General features: G+C 62.4%; 3 protein-coding genes and 1 long non-coding RNA gene across 10 annotated transcripts in view; 2 read left to right on the forward strand and 2 right to left on the reverse strand.

Annotated features, from left to right (window-relative positions):
- Nucleotides 1-529: 529 nt before the first annotated feature.
- LOC102069336 (rac GTPase-activating protein 1) lies at nt 530-5,645 on the forward strand. Its single transcript, XM_026792309.2, has 16 exons — nt 530-936; nt 1,061-1,263; nt 1,347-1,483; nt 1,665-1,743; nt 1,938-1,991; nt 2,598-2,675; nt 3,030-3,150; nt 3,404-3,564; nt 3,776-3,937; nt 4,082-4,177; nt 4,249-4,450; nt 4,527-4,632; nt 4,774-4,906; nt 4,980-5,082; nt 5,190-5,307; nt 5,381-5,645. The coding sequence occupies exons 1-16, from the start codon at nt 852-854 to the stop codon at nt 5,430-5,432; spliced, it is 1,890 nt and encodes a 629-aa protein (XP_026648110.2). The 5' UTR covers nt 530-851; the 3' UTR covers nt 5,433-5,645.
- A 692-nt stretch (nt 5,646-6,337) lies between these two features.
- GMPPA (GDP-mannose pyrophosphorylase A) lies at nt 6,338-11,176 on the reverse strand. The gene is made up of 12 exons (XM_074548636.1): nt 11,016-11,176; nt 10,850-10,947; nt 10,660-10,763; nt 10,082-10,274; nt 9,861-9,920; nt 9,589-9,719; nt 8,723-8,857; nt 8,442-8,539; nt 8,262-8,308; nt 8,072-8,164; nt 7,814-7,982; nt 6,338-7,725 (listed from the first exon to the last, which is right to left on the reverse strand). The coding sequence occupies exons 1-12, from the start codon at nt 11,056-11,058 to the stop codon at nt 7,625-7,627; spliced, it is 1,272 nt and encodes a 423-aa protein (XP_074404737.1). The 5' UTR covers nt 11,059-11,176; the 3' UTR covers nt 6,338-7,624.
- An 11-nt stretch (nt 11,177-11,187) lies between these two features.
- LOC141730476 (uncharacterized) lies at nt 11,188-12,531 on the forward strand. Its single transcript, XR_012581995.1, has 2 exons — nt 11,188-11,281; nt 11,952-12,531. It is a non-coding gene; the product is annotated as an uncharacterized LOC141730476 (long non-coding RNA).
- The window catches only part of SPEG (striated muscle enriched protein kinase), a 38,629-nt gene continuing 29,361 nt past the window's right edge, over nt 12,090-21,357 (reverse strand). For all 7 annotated transcript variants that reach the window (XM_074548631.1, XM_074548630.1, XM_074548628.1 and 4 more), the window contains 18 exons: nt 21,216-21,293; nt 20,886-21,058; nt 20,754-20,780; nt 20,284-20,436; nt 20,022-20,064; nt 19,865-19,933; nt 17,538-19,734; nt 17,262-17,414; nt 17,072-17,188; nt 16,825-16,992; nt 16,447-16,569; nt 16,091-16,255; nt 15,236-15,908; nt 14,909-15,148; nt 14,613-14,836; nt 14,062-14,137; nt 13,657-13,806; nt 12,090-13,417 (listed from right to left, as the gene is read on the reverse strand). In XM_074548631.1, coding sequence (XP_074404732.1) covers nt 13,210-13,417; nt 13,657-13,806; nt 14,062-14,137; nt 14,613-14,836; nt 14,909-15,148; nt 15,236-15,908; nt 16,091-16,255; nt 16,447-16,569; nt 16,825-16,992; nt 17,072-17,188; nt 17,262-17,414; nt 17,538-19,734; nt 19,865-19,933; nt 20,022-20,064; nt 20,284-20,436; nt 20,754-20,780; nt 20,886-21,058; nt 21,216-21,293 — 5,037 coding nt within the window. In that variant the 3' untranslated portion in view covers nt 12,090-13,209. The remainder of the gene's footprint in view (nt 13,418-13,656; nt 13,807-14,061; nt 14,138-14,612; nt 14,837-14,908; nt 15,149-15,235; nt 15,909-16,090; nt 16,256-16,446; nt 16,570-16,824; nt 16,993-17,071; nt 17,189-17,261; nt 17,415-17,537; nt 19,735-19,864; nt 19,934-20,021; nt 20,065-20,283; nt 20,437-20,753; nt 20,781-20,885; nt 21,059-21,215; nt 21,294-21,357) is intronic.

Genomic DNA, 21,357 nt, shown 5'->3' on the forward strand with positions numbered 1-21,357 from the left:
GGGGGAGCTGCCTTTCACCGGCGCCCCCCGCAGCCTGCCCCGACCCTCCTGCGAGAAAGCAGCGCCGCCAGGGCCCGGGGCTGCGGCAGGGAGGGGCACGGGCCGGGGGCAGCCCTGGCACCGCCGGGCAAGGGACCGGGGGCAGAGCACGGGCAAGGCGAGCAGCGACGGGGCTGTGCTGCGGGGAGGTGGCTCCATCTGCAGGACAAGGGCCAGGCCGGGAGAGCCGGCGCGGGGGATCCCCGCCCGCCGCTCGGTGTGCGGGACACAGCGCGGGGGACAGCGGACAAGGACATCGGCTCCTCTGGCATACCCGCGCCGGTCCCGGGATGTGGGCGTGGCAAAGCGGTGCCCCCTCCAGCATCCCTGTACCCCCAGCGCCTCTCACGCCTCCTGGTCCCCCCGATGCCGCTGCACGCCCCGAGCACCCCGCACCCACTGCCCCTGCACCCCTTAAGTGTGCTCATCAGGTACACCCAGAGCCTGGGCATCCCCCGCCCGCAAAGGCAGTCCTCACCCTGCCCCGCAGCCCTGCGGCCAGTGCTGCCCCCCGCACCCCGGGGCATCCCCCGCCCTGGGATCCCCGAAATGCTGCCCCGCACCGGCAGCCGCCGGGCCGGAGGGTGGGAGCCCGGTGGCGGCGGGAGGCGGAGGCGGGGCCGGGACGGGCTCCACCCCGGCCCCCGGCCCACATAGGCCGGCCGGGAGGGCCCCTCGCCCCCTCGCCTGCGCCGTCCCGAGGCCCCACGGGGTATCCCGGCGGAAAGCGTGGGGCAGGAGCTGCGGCTGGAGACGTGCAGAGGGGGTGCCTGGCTGCGGGGCCCCGATCCCGTCCCGGCCTGGGCGGCGGGATGCTACGGCAGCGTTGCGGGCGGCTCCTGGCCCGGCTGGAGCACGGGCTGCAGCTCCTGGAGCTCGGCGGCAGCGTGGAGGAAGGTGAGTGTGTGTAACCCTTCGGCCCGGGGCACACCGGCACCCTCGTCTCTGCCGCCGGCGTGGTCTGGGGGAGTTGGGGGCTGGCCCCCCGTCCCGAGTGACCACCCGCCGCTGTTGTGCCCAGACTGCATCCGAATCGCTCGGTGCTTTGAGGCGACGCGCCAGAGATGCTGCCGGCTGGAGCAGGACGGGCGCCGTGTCCGCGAGCAGCTGGCCCGTGTGGAGGCCGAGCGGGCAGCGCTGGAGGTGAAGCTCAAGCACGCCCGAAACCAGGTGGAGGTGGAGATGAAGAAGCGGCACCGGGCAGAGGCTGAGCTGGAGAAGCAGGTCGGGGGCTGGCCGCAGGGGAACCCTGTGGGGCTGGCTGCGGGGCCCTCAGCCTGCTCACCACCACCCCGTTTCACTTGCAGGAGCGAAAACTTCAGCTGGTCCTCGAGTTGCTGATGCGGGAGCCATGGGGCAGCGAGGCACTGAGCAGGGAGCAGTGCTCTGTTCTCAGTGCCCTGGCTGGCCGGTGCCTTGGGGCAGCCTTGGCACCCGGCAGGAGGTGAGCAGGTTCTCACCCCAAGCCCTCGGGCAGCCTTGGGGTCGGCTGTACCCTTCTCGCCCTCATCCCTGCTGGGCTTGAGGGGCTGGCTGGGCAAGGAGGTGCCTGGGCTCTGCAGAGGCATCAGCTGTGGGCTCCCAGCAGTGAGCGGGGAATGGCTCCAGCTGAACTCACTCTGCAGGTCATCTGCAGTGGACGAGTCGTGCCAGTCCCTCCTGTCCCACTCGGATATCAGCTATGACCGCACTGAGGATGACGTGGTAAGAAGTGTTTGGCTGTATTGTAGTAAGTATTGGGCTTACCCCAATAGTGAGGGGGTCCTTTTGCCCCACTTCTGCAGTGGCACAGCTCCTTTGTATATCCATGGTTAGGGGTGGGCTGCTATCAGAGCTGGAGATGAATGCTGGGGATGCCCCTGGCCTGGTGCAGCCCCAGACTCCCTGCTGCCTTTCAGGATCTTGATATGGCACTGGTGCGGACCCTGAAGCGCAAAGCTCCGGACAGGCAGGTATGAGGAGATGCTGGGATGTGGCAGTTTTGGGGGCTGGTGTTGAGGTGGTATCTGTGCCTTTGTGTGAGTGAGGATCTCCCAGCTATGATCACGCTCCCTCAATGTGCCCTTTGGGTCCCTCAGTGTGCATCCCAGGCTGGGGTGCTGGCCCTGTGCCATGCAAGGTGAGGACACCCAGATACTCCTCCGTCCCAGTACAGGAGGCTGCAAGGAGCCTGGCAGGGAATTTAATTTATTGATGCTGTGCTGGGAGCATCGTCTCTCGGCAAACCTCCCACGATCAATAGAAACTCCATTACGCTCCACCGTCGCCCAGCTGGGCTCCTCAATAATTCATCACCATGTACGGGCATCCCGCACCCCGCTCTGCTCACACCTCTGCATTGCAGGCCTGACCTGGCTTCCCCCAGCCCCGGGGCTGGCTCTCACCTGGTGGGGAAGCCTCAGTCCCCACGATGCCTGGTGTGGGGCAGGCAGTGCTTGGGGAGTAGGCTGAGACTGGGACTTTTTGTTGGGCTGAGGCCACTTGGCTTGGGTACTGTGGGGAGTATGTCAGGGAGAGGAGCATCTCTGCCTGCTCTTCACACAGTGTTCTGTTTCCAGCGTGTGTCCCTGGCCCCTCAGGTTGGCCCTGTGGTGATGGCAAAGCGGCACCGTTCTTCTGTGGTACCCCATAATGCCGTGAGTAGAGACCCCAGCGTGTCCTGGGCAGGGATGGGGTGCAGGGGCTTTCCCAGTGCCAGAAGGCAATGCTGCAGCCCTCAGCCCTGTGGATGCTGTGGGGACAGTGCTCAGCTGTCTCCTCTGGGTACCTGTGTCCTTCAGCCTGTATCACCTTGGTCCCAGTGGGGACAGCATCCCTGGCTGTGCTGGACCACTGTCCTGAAGCCTGCATCCCCCTGTTCCCATGGTGGCAGCATCCCTGGCTGTGGAGGAGCACAGGGATGGGGATCAGGTGGACCAGTGATCATGTGGGAGATGTTAGAGAACTGTGGGGCTGCAGTCACATGTCTTATTGGTGTCCCATTTTGGCAGATGAGTGTCCCCTCTATGCCCCCTCCTGCTGAGGTCCCAGGCCCTGCTGACAACCTTCTGCCTGCTGTTCTGGTGCCTCAACGCCGCTCTCGCCAGGGACACCGTGTCTCTGCACATGCAGGTCATAGGAAGGGCTGAGGAGGGGTTTGATGGGTGGTATGGGACAGCCTCAAGGTGCTGCTGTCAGAGGAGAGGGAGGGGATCTATTGGGGATGCTTGTCCCCACCGTGGAGGTACTGGGGCTCTCTGGACATGCCAGATGCCACTGTCTCGTGCAGAGACTCCTTGGGAGGTGGGAAGCCTCCTCACATCCTAGCTGGTAGATGGAGTGGCTTGCCTTTCAGGTGTCCCTCCACAGCCTCCTCCCTCTGCAGAGCTGACCACAGTTTGGGGCACCAGTGAAGATCCGGGTTCCCGTGCTGCGGGGCAGGAAAGTCACACTGAGGGCAGCTCAGTGGGACAGCCAGCACCAGCCCCCTTCCCCTCACCCCCACGGAGTCTCCCAGCAGTCCAGCACAAGTTCACCTCCAAAACGGTGAGTGACCCAGTCTCTCTCTCCTCTGGGGAGGTGGGCAGGGGGGACAGTTATGGGGTGGGAGGGCAAAGCTGTCCTACATTCCCCAACCCTTTAGCTCCACCTGCCAGGGGAATGGAAGGAGACAGTGGGACCTGGCTGAGAGAAGATAAAGAAGTGTTACTGGGTATCTGCAAGAAGGGGAGCCCCTGATCCTGCTCCCCCTCTCCAGGTGATCCGTCCTGAGCCGTGTGGAGTCTGTGGTTCCCGCATCCGCTTTGGCAAGACTGCCATCAAGTGCTGCCAGTGCCAGCTGCTGCTGCACACCAAGTGTCGGGAGCAGTGCCCCAGCCTCTGCACGCCCAGGCCTCAGCACCACGCCTGGCCCCAGGAGGTGAGGGGGCACACCAGTGCCTGGGGGCCTCTCCACGTCCTTATGAGGCTTCAGGGCTACTGGCCCTAGGATGCTGAGCCTCTGCCCACCGTGGCTGCAGGCCTGGCTGGTGGGCACAGCACAGGTTGGCACTGTTCTCCCCAGGGTGTGCTGGCTGACTTCGCGCCCTCCACACCGCCCCTGGTGCCCACGCTGGTGGTGCAGTGTGTGACCGAGGTGGAGAAACGAGGCTTGACAGAGGTAGGGGCTGGGATGGTGAAGGTGGCAGTGCTGTGGTTCCCAGGGGCTGAGCCCTTCTCCCTGTGCCCCAGACAGGGCTGTACCGGGTGCCAGGCACCGAGCAGCTGGTGCGGGAGTGGAAGCAGAAGCTGCTGCGGGCCGGGGGAGCGCTGCCTGCCCTCAGCACTGTGACTGACATCCACGTGGTGTGCGGGGTGCTCAAGGACTTTCTGCGGGGACTCAAGGAACCGCTGGTCACCTTCAGCCTCCGCCCTGCCTTCCTGAAGGCTGCTGGTGAGCAGGGGTCCCAAGGTGAGGGAGGGAAAAGGGACTGCTTCTCCCATGACCCCGCTCCCTGGCGCCGCCACAGACATCCCCGATGATGCTGCCAGTGACACAGCTCTGCGCCATGTGGTGAGCAAGCTGCCCCCAGCCAACAGGGATACCCTGGCCTTCCTCATGCTGCACCTGCTCAGGTGAGTGGCTCATCCTGGCACAGGTCTGTCCCCATCTTCCCATCTCTCTGCCCCTCACCCAGGGGCCTTAGAGCAGGGAAGCTGTGGATGAGGAGCCCCTGGGCTGGGCAGCATGCACACACCCTCTGTTCCCCCTTGTAGGGTGTCACACAGCCCTGACTGCAAGATGGATGTGCTCAACCTGTCCCGTGTGTTTGGCCCTACACTGGTGGGATACAGCTCAGCCAACCCCACACCACTCGCCATCATGGAGGACACACCTCGGCAGTGCAAGGTGAGGGGTCCCTGAGGTGTGGGGTGCACCCAGGCACTGCCAGTGTCCCCATCCTACACCTCTCTCTGCCCAGGTGGTGGCTCAACTCCTTTCACTGCCACCCAGCTTCTGGAGAGGGTTTGTGGAGACAGAGCAGGAGAACCTGGCGCCAGTGGCAGTCCTGGGAGGTGAACGTGGTGAGCACAGGAGCCCCAGCCCCCACCCATCATGGCCTTCGTCTTCCTTGAAAGGTCTTGGTTGTCTGTGGCTGGGGTGAGATAGCTGTTCCCAATCTGTCCTGCAGGACCCTTCTTCCAGCCCATTGGCTCTCCAGAGCGCAGGTCAGACCAGCTGAGCCCAGCTGGCACCTGCTGCCTCCCCAGCACCCTGAGGAGCTGCGTGGGCAAGGCCAGCCAGCCCCCGTGAGTGCTGTCGGGCGTGGGTGGGGCCCAGGGGAGCTCGCTTTGAACCCCTGACTCATCTCTCCCCACGCAGGCAGGGGCCAACCCCGAGGAAGGTGGGCCGGTTCTTCCCTTCTCTTGTGTAGCCTGCAGCAGTGGCTCCCTCGGGACACAGAGCTGGCACTGGAGGAGGAGCAAACGCTGCAGGACCAGGCACCTGCCTGTGGGGTGACTGCCGGGCTCAATGCTCTGCTCTGCTTCCCTGGGGACTGGGGAGCAGAGCTGGCTCTGTCCAGCTGTGGTGGCAGGGACACTACACTAGTGCTTGTACTTTGAATCAGGTTTGTATTAAACGTTTGCAGCAAAACACACCTGGCTGTGGCTGCTGTCTGTCCTGCCCTGCTGCTGTAGGGTTGCGCTCACTGGAGCCTGGCTGTGCAGCAGACAGGAGCTGAGCAATGCTCCACAGAACCCGTGCTTTGGGAGGGCAGGCAGAGCCCCCTCCCACCCTGCTGAAGCCCTGTTCTCCTGCTCTAGAGCCCTGGATGTGGGAGGCCCCTCTCTGAGCCCAGATGTTGGCCTCAAGTAATTGGAGCTGCTGCCGCTCAGGGCAGGACAACCTTAAAGTGTTTCCAGACTTCCTGGCACCTCGGTGGAGGCCTCTTTAACTCCTTCCTCCCCTCCAGCTCAGGCAGTGCTAGAGCTGCACAAAGCCCAAGCAGGCTGGGCTGCACAGCTCCTTCCCTCCAAGAGGGGGAAGCAAGATCATGCTGGAATGGAATGATGTCCCAGGCAGGGCTTGTCCCCCAGATAACTCTGCAGAAGGGGCAACCAGGCAGAGGGAGTTTAGGGAAGAGGCATTACACAACAGGGATAAGAAATGCCCCTGTGCCACAATAAGCAGCCGATAAACCTTTGTCCCTACTAAAAACCAGACCAGATGGGGCACATGAGAGAAAATTCATGTGCAATCCTGAAAGCAAGTACTTTGGCTCAGTTTTCTCCAGTGCAGGAGTGTACACCAGAGGGCAAGGAAATTAACACATCCAAGGCAGAGGCAAAACTGAAGGAGTTTAATGTGCTTAAAGCAAAGGGAACAGCTAATCCCTGCCCAGGACCACAGGAGAACTGGCGCAGGAAGGCACAGGGCTAGGAGCAAGGATTTACTCCAAATCCATCAAACTGGGATGGTACTGGATGGATGGAGAATACCTAATACAGTGCCTTGCTGAAAATGAGAGGCATGATGATGGGGCCCTTGGTGGAGTGCAGGGCTTTAGCACAGAGTTCAAAACCAGGGAGGTAAAAGATAAAGGGCAGCATTGGTTACTGTAGACAATCTGTGCCAGGCTCAGGAGGAAACTGCCTTCCATAAAATCAGGTTTTTGAGGCAAGGTGAGTGCTAAATCTGTGCCACTTGTACATATGTAAGTTGATTGCTCTGGTGCCCAGAGGATGTGGCCGGTGACAAGGGGAGATATGCAGTGAGCCCCCCCAAGCTCCAGCCATGCTGGTGTGAAGGAGGCTGTTGGCCCGCCAGGGTATCAGGGGCTTGATGCCCTCACTCTGAGCCCTGCCTAGGCAGCAGGCACAGGTCTCATCCTGACAAGAGCAGGCTTGGTAGGGCTGGCAGCTCTCCTGGCACGCACTGAGCCCAGGGGGCAGAGGTGGTACTGGGGGAAGGGGTGTTCTTGCAGCTTGCAAGCTCCCCCCAGGCCCAGCAGGCCCCCAGTCCGACCCAGCCCTCATGTGTGTGTGCCAGTGCCCTTAGGACAGCCTGGCACTGCTGTTTTCCCAGCAATAGGCAGGAGCCCAGCTCAGACTGTTGCAATCATGCTGAAATCATGAGCCTCAATCTGTTCCTGTGGGGTGAGCTGCCTACACATGACAGGCACATTCAAAGCTCCCAGGTCTTAGAGATGGGCCAAGACCTTCCAGGGAGTTGGAGACAGCAAATAGTGCAGGGATAGCCTGGTGAGGAGTGGCAAGGTGGTGCTGGTAGTGCCCTTTGGTGGAGAAACACACAAAGTTGGACCCAAGACACTGCAGGCAGCAAGTGCTCCCTGCATACACACACAGGCTTGTACCAGGGCCACGTACTGTCCCCAAAGCCTTCACCCTGGCCCAGGGCTGGTCCCTGGGCTGCAAGAGAAGCAGCATGCAAGGCTGATGCTCATCAGCTTTAATGTCTGTCTGGAGCAGTAGTCAGGCACTTGCAGGGCTCCTGGCCTGCACCTACCCCTCTGGTGGTGCTGAGAACCTCCCAGGATGTGAGGCCTCAGTGCAGGCTCTTCTTATGGAGCACAGCAGGGAGTAGGGGGCTGGTGCTGCCCGTGACTCACAGGATAATCTGGTTTTTGTAGCTTCGGCTCAGCTCCTTGTGAGGAAGGACAATGGAGTTGAGAATAACGACCTCAGCCGGGATGGTGACACTGCAGCCTGGGAGGGGAAGGCAAAGGCTTTAGCTGGAGGGGAGCAGCTGCCTCGGTGAGCAGGCCCAGGGTGATTCCACACAGCAGCAACGTACCCAGGATTGTGATGGACGGCGTGAGGCGCCCGTCCCGGAACAGGGTCTCGCTGTCGATCTTGGCATAGGGATCGTTGGGGTTGGGGTCGCTGGGCGTCCCCTCCACCCGCGCCCAGCGCCCAATCGTGCTGTCCCAGCCCACAATGGTATTCAGGACACAGGTGTGGTCCTGGGGTAAAGGAGAGGGGAATGCAGGGTGCTGCTGGCTCCCTGCACCGGGGGGGGTTCAGCACTGACTCCCTCAGGCAAACCACTTACATGGAGCGAGGCACCGTGCAGGACGATGGACTCTCGCACGCGCACCCCGGCGCCCACCGTCACACCCTCCCCTATGGAGACGTTAGGGCCCAGCTGTGAGGACAGAGGCAGGTGATGAGGACAAGCACAGTGATGCCCTTGGCACCCCTGAGCCTGTCCCAGCCCCAGGGCCTCCCCAGCCTGCACTCACCACTGCAGTGCTGTCGATGGAGGCTGTCGGGTGGATGTACACGTTCCCTGCAACACAAGGCAGTGGATTCAGGGGAGGCAGCCCAAGGAGCCCCTGCCTCTCAGATAAAGGGAGGTCCCACTGGTGGGTCCCACTGCCTCCCCAGGCAGCCCCAAAAGCATTAGTGTGTCAGAATGGTACCTCGGATGACAGGGCCTCCAGGTTTGTTCTGGGCCAGTCTCTCTGGGTGGCTTTTGCTGTACTGGTTCAGGTAAAGGCGGCTGGCATAGATAGCAGAGCTGGAGGAGGAAAAGCAGAAGATTGTTATTGTCACTCTGGTGCTACCAGGGCAGAGGAGGATCCAAAATCAGCACCACCCACGGCTCTGCCTGAGCACCCTGCACTCCCAGCCGTGATACTGATCACTCCCATCCCTGGTACAGATCACTCGATGCTCCTGCTACAGCAGCTCCAGCACTTACCCAGCTGACTTGATCTGGCTCCAGAAGCCATCAGTTTTGTAGACATAGAGTTTGCCACTCCCAGCCAGGGCGGTGAAAACGTCCTGCTCTAGTCGGATCACTTCTGCACGCTGCCAGCCATTGGAATTTTCCTCTCTGGAAGCAAGAGCCATGTTAGACACTCACCCCAGCCATGGCCTCACCCAAGGACCCCAGCAGACCTACCATCCCCAAATGCAGGGACTCTGACAATCCCAGATTCCCACCTAGCCATGTGCTTCTTCCCAAAAGTGGGGAGAGGGCCAGCTGCCAGGCTGGGTTGAGACAGCCCCACTGAGCCCCAGAGCAGCAGAGGGACAGCCAAAATAAGCTCTGAGCCAGAAGCTGATGGTGCAAGAGCCCCACCTAGTCCAGGTGGGTGTATGATCCTGTCCCCAGTCCAGAGCCTGCACAGCTGGATTTTAAGCTGGGTGGTGGCAGAGGGGTGAGGTGACAGGCTGGCTGGTGCAAAGAGCTGGAGAGGGGAGGAGAGCATTCCTAGGTGAAAGGCTTGCTCAGCCTCTAGTCTAGAGCTGAATGAGAATGGGGTGGGAAGAGACAAAGGGAGAGGGAAAGTCTCAAGCTGACCAGGAGCAGAGCAGAGGAAACAGCAGCCTGGAGAAGGGAGGGAAATCATGCATTACCACTAGGATCAATCCAGCCCAGAGAGCGAGTGCAGACACAGAGGGAGACTTACCCAAGGTAAGGACAGCTGGTGCAGGACCAGGAAACAAGTGAGTGATGGCAGAGGAGGAGAAAAGATAGAGAAAGTATGGAGGATGAGCGTGCTGCTGCAGCCCCAGGAAGCAGGGGGGTGGGAGGGACACAGAGCAGGCTGAGGCACTCACAGTGCTAGCTCCTGTTGGTTCCTCTGGAACACTTCACCAATGTGCTGGAAGATTGCAGGTGTGAAGAGGTAGATGCCACAGTTAATAATCTCACTGACAAACGTGCTGGGCTTCTCCACATAGTGCTGAACCTGGAGGCAAGGGAAGAGACATGAATCCCAGGGTGCAGCCCCTCCATCCAGCACCACACCCTCTGAGGCACCACAGGCCCATGCAGGTGACACAGCACCTGCCACCCACACTGAGCTCCACTCCCCAAGGCCCTCCAGTACCTCTTGTGTGCTTGCATTTGCCACAATACAGCCATAATTCAGTGCCTGTGTCCTGTTGGCCTAGGAAACAAGGACAGGGTTAGCAGTGGTGGAGCAGGAGGCACAGGGAGGCAGAGCAGATGAAACCCAGACCTCTGGGACCCACCCACCACAGGAGCTGCTGGCTTCTAGGCCCACAGCAGAGCACTCCAGCTCTTCTGCTCCCCAGCACTGCCACTCACTGTGGTACCCAGAATGACAAAGCTGTGCACGTCCCCATGCTGCTGCCGAAACTCCAGCATCTCCTGTAAGGGGAACTCTGAGCACACGTCTGCGTTGAGGACAAAGAAGGCCTCAGCACCACCTGACAGGATCTGGTCTCTGAAGTGATAGATGCCACCACCCGTGCCCAGGGCTGCATACTCCTGCAGATACCTACAAGCCAAGCAGGAAAAAGGGAGGGCTTAGGGAAGCAGGTGTCTAGTGGCACCAACCAGCAGCAGGGTTAGGAAGGACTGGAGAGACATAATTCTGCCATCCAGTGATGGGTTTCATGCAGGCATTGCACAGAAGGAGGCTGTGGCAGCTTAGAGCTGTGCTGGAGAGGCATCTCTGGAGCAGGAACCATCCAGGGCAGGGAACAAGGCAAAGGTGGCGGAACTGATGGGGGAGCCAGGCTGTGCCCATCCACGGTGGGACAGAGCCCACCTGGCCAATGCCAGAGCGCTGACTGGGGGCTGCCAGGCTGGGGCAGGTAGGTGAGGGCTGAGCCAGGCTGTGCCGCCGTGGGTGCCCCAGGGGTGAGAGAGCTCCTGCCCACCTGATGGGAACCTTGAACTCCTGCTGCGCCGATACGAGAAAGCGGCTGAGGGCCTCGTTGGGCTGGTAGAAACCCATGAGCAGGATCTCCTTCATGCCGGGCACCTGGGGAGGGACGGAGGAAGGGATCAGAAAGGAAAGGAATGGCACTTTTCCCTTGGCTCTACAGTCCCAGCCCCAGAGTTCCGTACCTTGGCGCAGGCCTCGATGTGGTGCTGCACCATGGGCACTCCGGCCACGGGGAACAGCGGCTTGGGCACCTCGAAGGACAGCGGCCGGAACCGGGTCCCTGCGGAGCACAGCGGGGTCGGCCGGGCACTGCGCCGGCGGGACACGCCGCGGCCTCTGCGCACTTACCCTTCTGCGGGCCCCCGATGAGGATGACGGCCTTGAGCGGCATCGCGGCTCCGCTCCGCTCCGGCGGTTCCGCACCGAGCCCCAGCTCCGTCACCGAGCCCCGCAACCCGGCCCGGCCCGGCCCCGCCGCCACTTCCGCGCACGTGGCTGGGACACGTCAGCGCCGCGCCGGGCCCTGCGCCGCCACCCGCCCGCCGCCAGGGGGCGGCCGCGCTCGCTGTGAAGGGCCGGGGCCTGCAGGGCGGCTGTGCCGGGCGCGGGCGATGGTCAGTGAGGGGCCATGGTCAGTGTGGGGTGCCATGGTCAGTGTGGGGGGCGATGGTCAGTGAGGGGCCATGGTCAGTGCGGAGGGCCATGGTCAGTGTGGGGGGCCATGGTCAGTGCGGGGTGCCATGATCCATTCGGGTGTGCGGGCAGCAGCTGTGGCCGTGTGCGGCTGTGCAGGGCAGCGTTGAGGGTGCAGTGCAGGTGCTGTGGCTGTGTGTGTGCCCCAGCGCTTCGGCCCGCCCTGCGGGGACACCACGGGCTCTGACACGCCCTTGGACGCAGGCCTGCGGCAGGCACAGGTCTGCAGCCACGTGTGTGTGAGTCGGGAGCGTGTGACTGCCCGCAGGCACCGGGCGGTACGCGTGTGCCCCTGCCCGCCGCGGCCGGCACAGCACCGAGGGGCTGGGGGGGCAGCGGGCTGTAACCGGAGCGGTCCCTGCCGGCACGGCACGGCACGGCCTCTTATGGGTAGCAGATATTTATAGCCAGGCATCAGGTCCCTCAGCGGCACCTGCCGTGCCCGCAGCAGGAGCCCTGCCCTGCTGTCCTGCTGTCCCAGCCACCATCGGGCCCTTTGGCACTCCGGATTTTCACTCCATGGCGTGAGGGCCATGTGAATCAGCCCCGTTGCGCTCGCCCCAGTGCTTCACAGCTTCTCTTTTTCACCAGGTTTCCAACATGGAAGCCCAGCCTCAATGGAATCCTTTCTGGACTCAGGTCCTTAGGTTTTGGGGCATGGACCCTCCAGAGATACCAGGGCCTGCACTTCACACTCATTCCCTCCCAGGAAGGCACTGAAACTGGAGGGGCTGCTCAGAGTCTTTATTGCTGCTCTGGCATGTTGCTTGCTCCAAACCATGGGGACATTGGCAACTCCAGAGCCCGGCAGAGAGAAGGGGACAGGAATGGGGACTGGAATGAGCAGACGCCTTCTCCCCAAAATCAATAAATAAAGCCCTATCACTACAGCAGCATGAGGAAGGTGAGTGTCCAGCCGCTGTTCCTGTGCCCCTGCTCAGGGCACCCCACATCGTGCCACCGGCCAGGGAGGGCTGAGGAGGGGGCACAGGGCAGGGCAAGGCACCTTGGGGTCAGGTGAGGGGTCTGGGACAGGCAGGCGGGCTGGTACTGGGGTACAGGGCAAGGTCTGGAGCTGGGTGGGCAGAGCACGAGCAGCGTGGGCCTGAGCAGACACAGGAGATGTGCATGGCACCTGGATGCCCCCCTGCAAAGAGGGGGGGCCTGCCAGTCCCCCACCCTGGCATGGGGCACAGCCGACAGCCCCAGGGAAGGCACCGGCATCGGTCCTGGAGCCACAAACCCACTTGCCAGGACCAGGGCTGGGAGGAGCGGAAGGTGGGGGGCTGGCAGCCCCCCCTCCCAGCTGTAAGGACTGGGGCTGTGCTGGCTGGCGGGGGATTGTAAGCAAGCCCCTCTCTGCAGGAACCGCTGGAGCAACCTCAGTCTTCTGGTGCTGGTGTGCAAACCAGGGGGAGCACGAGGACTGGCACACCGTGGCCAGGGGCAGCTGTGGGCTGCAGTGTAAGGCACACGGCTGATGGAACCCATGTGGCCAGGGCTGGCTAGCAAACTGGCAGCTCTTCCCCTCCCGCCCGGGGCTTCCCGTGCCCCTCTGTCTGCATCCCATTCTTCCCCCGACCCTCTGCCACATTCTCTGTTCCTTGCAGCAAGGCTTCCCACCACCCTCCCACTGCCGGACCCCACTGCTGGTCTGGCTGCGGCAGCGCCTCCTCTTCATCAGCAGTGCCAAAATGACGCTGCTGGCCACCATCACCCCTGACAGCAGCACGTGAGGTCCATGGAATCATCCTGGCGCGTCCCGGCTCCTCCTCAGCCGCCCCGTACTGCGGCCCATGGAATGTTCCTCTGGCTCCCCGGCCCCTGGTGGCCGCGGCCAAGGCAGCAGTTACTGTGGCCCTGGTGGCTGGCCGCCCTGGTAGGAGCGCAGTAAGACCTTGTGCTTTGTGACGGCCTCGCCGCGGCGCCTCTGGTGATCCACCAGGAATTCCTTGAGGCGGTTGGTGGTGAAAGTCAGGGTCTGGCGGCGCAGCTTCATCAGGTAGGCGTCCTGGAGCCAGGCATTGGCAAAGCAGTCCTTCACCGTGGGGCGGCTCCTGGGGCAGAGCCAGATCTGCATCAGGGACTGCCAGGGGTGCCCTCTGCTGCTCCGCCCCCCAAAGCCAGCCACCACCCTTGCCCTGCAAAACCCGGGGGTCCCAGCCCTCTCCAAGAGCAGTGATGGACTCCAGGCTCCCACTGAGGATATCTGGAGGGGCCCCATGTGGCAGGGGCTGGCTCAGTCACAGGCACAGTTTGGTGCCATGTGTCCTCCCTGGCTGGGCTGGGCACTCACCAGGGGTGGACAGTGAGGACCTTGCGGATGAAGAGGGCAGCAGTCTGCGAGACGTTGGGGTACAGCTTGAAGGCATCAAAGCGCCCTGCCAGGATGCGGTTCTCCGTCTCAATGGGGTCCAGTTCAAAGAATGGGGATCGCCCGCTGAGCCTGTGGTGGTGGAGGGGGTGATGGGCTGGGGGGACAGTGGTGGGAGGGTGCTTGCTGTCCCACTCCCCCCCCATTCCTGGTATGAAAAGCCACAGCTACCCAGGGTGTCTTCATCTCTCCATGTCCAGCTGAGAAGGGTTTGCTGGCCTACAGCATCCCTCAGCCCTCCGTTAGCTTGGTGTCCTCTGTGGCACCGAGCCCTGGGTGGGGCTGACTACACTTCAAGGTTCTCATCCCCCTGACCCTTTGTCTTACATGATGTAGGTGAGGACGCCAACACCCCAGACATCTGCTGCAGAGCCCACCGGGTCTCCCTTCACCACCTCTGGCGCTGTGGGCAGGGGAGCAGGTCTGTCAGATACACAGAGACACCAGCCCCAGCATCCCAGCACACATAGCATCTGCAGTATCCCCAGCACTTACAGAAGTCCCAGATCCCCAGGATCCCCAACACCCACAGCATTCCCAACACCCATAGCAGCCAAGCACCCCCAGCAGCCACAGCACTCCACTACTGCACCCTCCAACACCCTCCCGACACTGCAGCACCCTGACAGAGCCCAGCCAGCCTCCAAGGATACCCCAACTGCCCTACAGCACCCAGATTCTCCCACTGACCCCAGCGATGCTATAGAAATTCACAGACACACCCAGCACCCCAAAGGCCTCCCACCTTCCCCAAGGACACAGTTCCTTCCCATTCCCAAGTCCCCCAGAGCATAGGCATACATGCACCCCTTTGGGAATAAGCATGCCCCAGTTCTGTCCCTGTCCCCTGGCCACTACACCCGTGGTGCCCCACTCACACATGTACTCCAGGGTGCCAGCACGCCGCCCCAGCTGCCGCAGCACAAGTGGGTTGTAGGTCTGGGCACTGCCAAAATCAATGATCTTGAGGGCGTTTGTGCCTGAGACGATGATGTTGTCTGGCTTGATGTCGAGGTGCACAATGCGGCGGCCGTGCAGGTACTCGAGGCCCTGCAGCAGCTGCAGTACGTAGCTCACCACGTCATCCTCTGAGTAGCGAAACCTGGGGGCAGGTGCCATCAGCAGGTAGCCCCATACCAGCCACTGTCCCCGGTGGCCCTGTGCCCCCCCGTACCTGTCCACAATGCTGTAGAGGATCTCCTTGCCTGCACAGTTCTCGCAGATGAGCACCAGGTAGCGGGGGGTGATGTACGCCTCGTGCAGGGCCATGATGCGCTCATGGTGCAGCGCCTTGAGGATCTCGTACTCCTGCAGCACGCTCTGCTTCCGCTCCGCCTCGTAGGGCACAATCTTGGCCATGAAGTGCTTCCCTGTGGCATTCTCCTTGCAGAGCCGGATCACCCCGAAACGGCCTCTGCGGCATAGGGCAGGATTCAGCATCCCTGGCGTGGGGTGCTGCAAGAACACCCCTGGCAGAGCATCTTGTCCTACCGCTACTCACCGTGCTTTCTCGTCCAAGAAGGTGTATGGCTTCTGGGGGACACCCTGCCGCAGTGATGTGCTGTCTTTTGTCCCTGGGACCCCACTAGCAGCTGGGGGCTCCTTGGAGGGCGGGGGAGTGGTGGTGGGCTCCTGCGCAGGGGGTGATGTGGGGGGCATGGAGATGAAGGAGGTTACCATGTAGGGAGGCATCTTGCGTGAAGGCGTGGTGTTGGGGGTGGGAGATGGTGGGGGGGCTGAGCTGGGCGTGGTTGACACTGGGGAAACGGTGGGAGACTTGGAAGGAGACGGAGCCTGGGGCGGGGGGGAAGTGTCCGTGGGGGGTGCAGGGGAGCCCGGAGTGGGGGTGTCTGTATGAGGAGAGGCAGCAGTCCGAGGAGGGGTGAACATCAGCTCAGGAGGCATATAGACAGTGATGTTGGGTGGAAGCTCAAGATCTGGTGGCACTCCCTCTTCATGAGGGGCAGGAGGTGGAAGGACCCCTGTGGGGGCACCCTCCTGTTCTGCTGTAGCTGCCTTCTGTACCACTCCCTTGTGCTTGCGTGGTGGTGTGGTGGGAGGGGCCCTTGCAGCCACCGGCTCCACGTGCTTCTCGGGTGTCTGGGTTGACCGGCTAGAAGCCACCTTCTCAGGAATGGGGACAGCAACATCCTTGGCTGGGGCAGCTCCAGCATCTACAGGGAGCAAAGGGAGGTGTGAGCCAGGTGGGGGTAAGCTAGGAGTGGGCTGTAAGTGGCACCTCATTTCCCAAAGCCCTGGGGGGAAGATGCCATGGGACTCAAGGATCCCCAAAGCACCCCAGAGGCCACAGGCGGCCCCATAGCCACCCCATACCCATGGGACAGGGCTTGCTCACCTGCTGCCTCAAGATGCACCTTTCCTGAGGGGTTGCTGTAGGGTCCCTGCCCAGCCTTGTTGACACAGGCCACACGAAACTTGGCAGTGCTCCCTGGAGGCAGCTCAGTCACATTGAAGTAGCAGTCAGTGATACCAGTGTTGACAATCTTCCACTCGTGCTCCCCTGCCAAAGCAGAAGTAAGGTAAGGGGAGGGCAGACCAGGGACAGGGGCAGCCCACTGTCCCCTGCCGTTGATTTGGCCAAGCCACAGGGGACAGCGAGGATATTGGGCACTTTTGTCCTAGGTGCGCCTCCCTCCGTGAGCCCATATTCCTGGCTGTGGCTCCCAGGGGATGGGAGGCAGCCCCACACACCTTCCAGTCTGCGCTCCAGTGTGTAGGTGCAGGGGGCTTTGCTCTCAGCAGGCTTCCACAGCACCAGCACTGTGTTCTTGTACTTCTGGGGGATCTCCGGGGTGCCTGGCCGCCCAGGGAGCCCTGCAAGGGTACAGACAGGTTGGGCTGGCTGTCCAGCCAGGGGCAGAGCAGAGCTGCTGCAGTGAGAGGGCATAACAACACATGGGTTCAGAGATGCTGGAAACACTCATGTAAAACCAGCCTGTCCTCTTTCAAAAGCCCCAGTCTCTTGCATGCCTCAAGAGAGCAGTACTCTAGTGACCTGCACCAACTGATCCCCAGCCATGTGCCCGACTTGTGCCCTTCCTGTCTCCCGAGGACCCCCAGCCTCCTTACGTGCCACAGCCAGCGTGCAGGAGCTGATGGCTGTGCCCAGGATGTTGGCAGCTGCACACTCGTACAGCCCTGCATCCTTCCTGGAGACCTTGGCAATGGTGAGCATCTGACGTCCGTCCTTGCAGGAGACGACATTCAGCCCACTGTCGGGCTGCAGGGACCTCTTGTCTGTAGGGGGAGAAGAGGAGTGGGATGATACGGTGTCTGTCAGAGCCCACCCACCGAGGCAGTGGGGGCAGCGCCCCACCTTTCATCCAGAGGATCCGTGGGGTTGGGCTGCCAGCAGGAAGGCAGCAGAGGGTCAGCGCCTCGCCCTCCAGCAGCACCTGGTCCTTCAGCTTGATGTGGAAAATAGGGGGGAAATCTGGAAAGCAGAGTGGGGGGTTAGGCTGGGGTGGAGATACACATCCGCCATCCCGTCCTGGGGCTGCACCTACCCGATTCACTGGGTGTGTGCGGCCGGCCGGCGGCGAGTCCCTCCTCCCGCAGAAGGCTGGAGGGGATGCTGGGCTGTGAGGCCATCTTCTCCTTCTTGCCCCGGGAGAGCCCCCAGCGCTCCCAGCGGGACCTCTTCTGACTGTCACCCCCACCTGTGGGCACCCAGGGCAGGTGAGAGCGGGGCCAGGCCAGGGCGGCCACACCTGCCGTACCCACAGCGGCTGGGCCGTGGGCTGCCCGCAGGAGAGCCCCGCGGGATCGCCCTCATCGCTCACCTTTGGCAGAGGCAGCGGAGCCGGTGCTGGCCTCGGAGCGCAGGGACTCGGAGGAGGGCGCGGGGGCGGGGGCAGGCCCCGGCCGCAAGCTCTCACCCTCGGAGCTGGCGCGACGGAGCTGCCGGGAGCCCTCGCCCTCCGGCCGTTCATCCGACACGCTGCGGAGCCGCGCCGAGACCCGCTCCATGGTGGCACTGATCTTCCTCCGCACGGCCACCGCTGGTGACTCGCTCTCCCCACCACCCCCCGGCTCGGACTTGAGGCTCTCTGAGTCCCTCCGCTCCCTGGAGCTGGCCAGAGCCATGCTCCAGGAGAAGCGGCGCCCACCAGGTGGGGGGGTCTCGCTGCCTCCCTCCTCCCCCATGCTCTTCTTCCTCTCAGCCGGCGGGGTCCGCTTGAGGAGTATGGACATCCTCCGGAAGAAGCCCCCGTCCTTCTCCACCTCATGCAGGTCCTGCACCGACTTGGACTTGGCTGCCAGCCCGGTGGGCCGCTCCCTGCGCAGCTCCAGGGGCACGCCGGCCGGTGTAGGACGGTAGATGCCCTCGTCAGAGGCTGGGGGGCCGGCCAGGTGCCGGTCCTCGGAGCGAGAGCGGGTGAGGCGCTTCAGCCCCCGGGTGAGGGATGATTCGCGGCTCCGCTTGAACTTGGCCTCAAAGACCTCCTCCGAATCGATGTCCTGGATGACCAAGGAGCTGGAGGAGCCGGTGGGTTTCACCTCCCTCCTTGCTGCTGGTGCTGGTGTAGGGGGCTTTGCAGGGCTGGCTGGTGGGGTGTCCTTGATGGTTGGTGGGGGCTCGTTGGTGGTTGGTGGGGGCTCCTCGATGGCTGTCTCCCCGCCTTGAATACCTCCCATGACTTGCATCATCTTGGCATAGGAAGACTTTATGTGGGTTTGGGGAACAGTGGTTGTGGACTTTGGTGGGGTGGGAGCTCCTGTCCTGGCAGCCCCCTCCCCACTGGCTCCAGCAGCCTTGGTGGGTGTCTTGTCCTCCTGTCCCCTGTTCGTGGGTTTCTTCCCTGTGGTGGTGGCAGCCTTGCTGGCCCCAGGTGGGCCATGTTCATCAGGAATGCGCCTCCTCCCTGAGGCGGCCTTTGCAGGGCCGGCCTGGGGAACAGCGATCTCTGCTGGAGGGGGTGTTGGTGTGCTTGGGGTGTCTGGTGGCGCTGTGGGCCGAGCATCAGAGAGGGCAGAGAGAGAGGGGGACTCCTTGAGCCGTTGTGCCTCCAGGCAGGCCACTGGGATCTCCAGGGGCGCGCCGGAGCGTCGGTGCCGGACGACAGGCTCGGCGTCCCCGTGGCTGAAGGAGCTGCTCTTCTGCAGCCGGCACTCAGCAGGGAGGAGGCGCGGCGAGGTGGCTTCGCTGGAGGCTGCCCGCACAAGCCGTGGCACTGCTGGAGGCTCCAGCCGGGCTGACCGTGAGACTTTCTTGTCAGGGCTGACCCCCAGGGTCTCCAGGAGGGGACCCCGCAGGCCACTGACCTTGCTGTCCCCAGAGCTTCCCCGCAGCAGCCGCTGGCGCATCAGCTCCAGGCGCTGGGCATGATCATCCTCCCCCCAGACCATCTTTCTCCTTGGCAACTCCATGGAGGCTGCCTTGGCTAGGGCCCCACGGGGGTCCCGGGCTGCCACAGCCCCCTCCTCAGTCCCTGGGAGCTGTTGAACCAGCAGAGCGCTGTCAGCAGAGCTGCCCCTCTTCAGCTCTCCCCGACGGGCACTCCCTGGTGACTCCAGGCTGGAACCCTTCCTCATGGCTTTGCGAGGATACTCCGGCCGCCTCTGGGCTTCGGGGGCTTCCTCATCAGAGGAACCAGGCGCCTCCACCTCTGCACATGGTCTCCGTGGCCCAGCACTCCTTGGCCTCTTCCCTAGGGCCACCCCAGGCTTCCCTGTGCCCTGGCTCTGCCACTCCATGGCAGAGGCATCCCCCTCCGGCTGCAGCCCCTCAGATGTCCCAATGGTCTCATCGTCTGTGGGGATCTCATTGAGGGACATGCGGGAGCCAGAAAACTCCACCTGGTGTGGCATGGGGATGAAGGGCAGCTCATCCAGGTCGTCTGAGTCTGAGGAGGATGACAGCGCCGGTGACTCTTTGAGATGCCGGGGCACGGCGATGGAGAGGTGGTTGGACGTGTCCTCCAGCAGCTCTGGGATGGGCCGCAGCACCATGTTGCACTTGTAGCTGATCTGTGAGCGCTGCAGCCAGCAGAGAGGGCTGGGTCAGGCTCAGGTGCGTGGCATGGCATCATCCTGCCATTACACATCCCCCCATCCTGCCCACGACACAATCCCACCTGCCCCCTCCCTCCCCAGCCCCTGCCTTCACCTGCCATTTCCGACGGGAGATGAAGAGCTTGAGGTGATCAGTGCTGATGACCTTCCCCTTCGCCAGTGTCTGTGGGGTGAGGGAAGAACGGTGTCCCTTGGAGCCTACAACAGGCTCAGGGAACCCCGTGGCCTCTTAGTTCGGAGCCCAGGCTCACCTTAAACCAGGGATGCTCCAGGGTCTGTTCTGCATTGGGTCTCCTGTGAACCGACACCATTGGGTGAGAACACCCAGGATCACAGGCTTTGGCCAGGGGAAAAAGGGCAGGAGAGTCTGGCTGCCCATGGTGCATCCCAGCAGAGCTGTGCAGCTAGCCTTGCCCTTGGGTGCCCTGATGCATGGGGGTCCCCACCCTCCCCTGAGCACAAAGCTCATGCTGAAGGGGCAGGGGATGGGGAAGGGGACCCTGCAGTACTCACAGCTTGTCATTGACCAGCACTTTGATGACAAAGCCCTTGGCTTCCCGGGTGAGCCCCTGGAACATCCTCTCCTCGAAGGCCACGTTGTAGTTGCGGATGTTCATCAGCGTTGTCTTGTCATTCTCCCCCACGAAGGGGGAGATCCCTGTCAAGCTGCCATGGAGGAGACACTGTCACTGGGCCATGTGGCCATGAAAAACAGCATGGAAAATACAGAGAACTGAGGACATGACCCCAGACCCCATGTCTGGGGTCATGGGGACAGCATGGGAAACAGCATGGAAAGTATGGGAGACTGAGGACAGGACCTCAGACCTCAGCCCTGGTGCCATGGGGAGGGCAGAGGTAGGAGCAGCTGGAAAGGAGGCTGAGTCTGTAAGGAGTCATGTGCATGGTCACAGCCTCCGCTCTGGAACTGGTGAAGGGGTGGAAAGGGTGTCCGTTCTGTGAAGACACACCAGGGCACTTACCAGAGGTATGCGATAACCCCCACAGGCCTGCAGAGAGGAGAGCACAGTTACTGCACATGACAAGCCCTCCAGGGTGCCCAGTCTCTCCTGGCATAGCAGGGACCCCACCGACCACCCAAGGGCCACCCTTACCAGATGTCGGTGACGCTGGAGACAGGGGTCTGGTTGACAATCTCAGGACCCACGAACTCAGGGGTGCCATACTTGCAGTACTGTGGCTCCTCAGACGTCAGCTCCTGTGCGTTGCCAAAGTCACAGATCCGGATCTGCTCGCTGCTCAAATCTGCCATCAGGAGGTTTTCTGGCTACAGGACAGTGCAGAGCAGAGGGGAGCTTGGCAGGACGCAGGGGCTTTCCCCAGGGCATGAATGTTCCCTCTCAGAGGACCATTCCCACCCAGTGCACCAGGAGCCCTTCACTGGAGGCACTGGGCAGGAGGAGTCTGTAAAGACTCTCACTCACTTTGATGTCCAGGTGCAGGACACTGTGCTGGTGCAGGTAGCAGATCCCTTCCAGGACCTGCCGCATGTAGGAGCGGACCTGCAAGAGATGGGGTGAGGAGAGTGGGCAGTCTGAACGGGAGTCAGCCACACACTGACCCTGT

This window comes from Zonotrichia albicollis, chromosome 10 (assembly GCF_047830755.1).
Source record: "Zonotrichia albicollis isolate bZonAlb1 chromosome 10, bZonAlb1.hap1, whole genome shotgun sequence".
Classification (NCBI taxonomy): domain Eukaryota; kingdom Metazoa; phylum Chordata; class Aves; order Passeriformes; family Passerellidae; genus Zonotrichia; species Zonotrichia albicollis.

Coding starts and splice junctions, on each gene's coding strand:
- LOC102069336 (XM_026792309.2), top strand. CDS start 852: ATGCTACGGCAGCGTTGCGGGCGGCTCCTGGCCCGGCTGGAGCACGGG. Junction 2,676..3,029: donor CTGTGGTACCCCATAATGCC/GTGAGTAGAGAC, acceptor CCATTTTGGCAG/ATGAGTGTCCCCTCTATGCC. Junction 3,938..4,081: donor ACCACGCCTGGCCCCAGGAG/GTGAGGGGGCAC, acceptor TGTTCTCCCCAG/GGTGTGCTGGCTGACTTCGC.
- GMPPA (XM_074548636.1), bottom strand. CDS start 11,058: ATGCCGCTCAAGGCCGTCATCCTCATCGGGGGCCCGCAGAAGG. Junction 8,540..8,722: donor AGCCAGATCAAGTCAGCTGG/GTAAGTGCTGGA, acceptor TTCCTCCTCCAG/CTCTGCTATCTATGCCAGCC. Junction 7,726..7,813: donor GCCGTCCATCACAATCCTGG/GTACGTTGCTGC, acceptor TTCCCCTCCCAG/GCTGCAGTGTCACCATCCCG.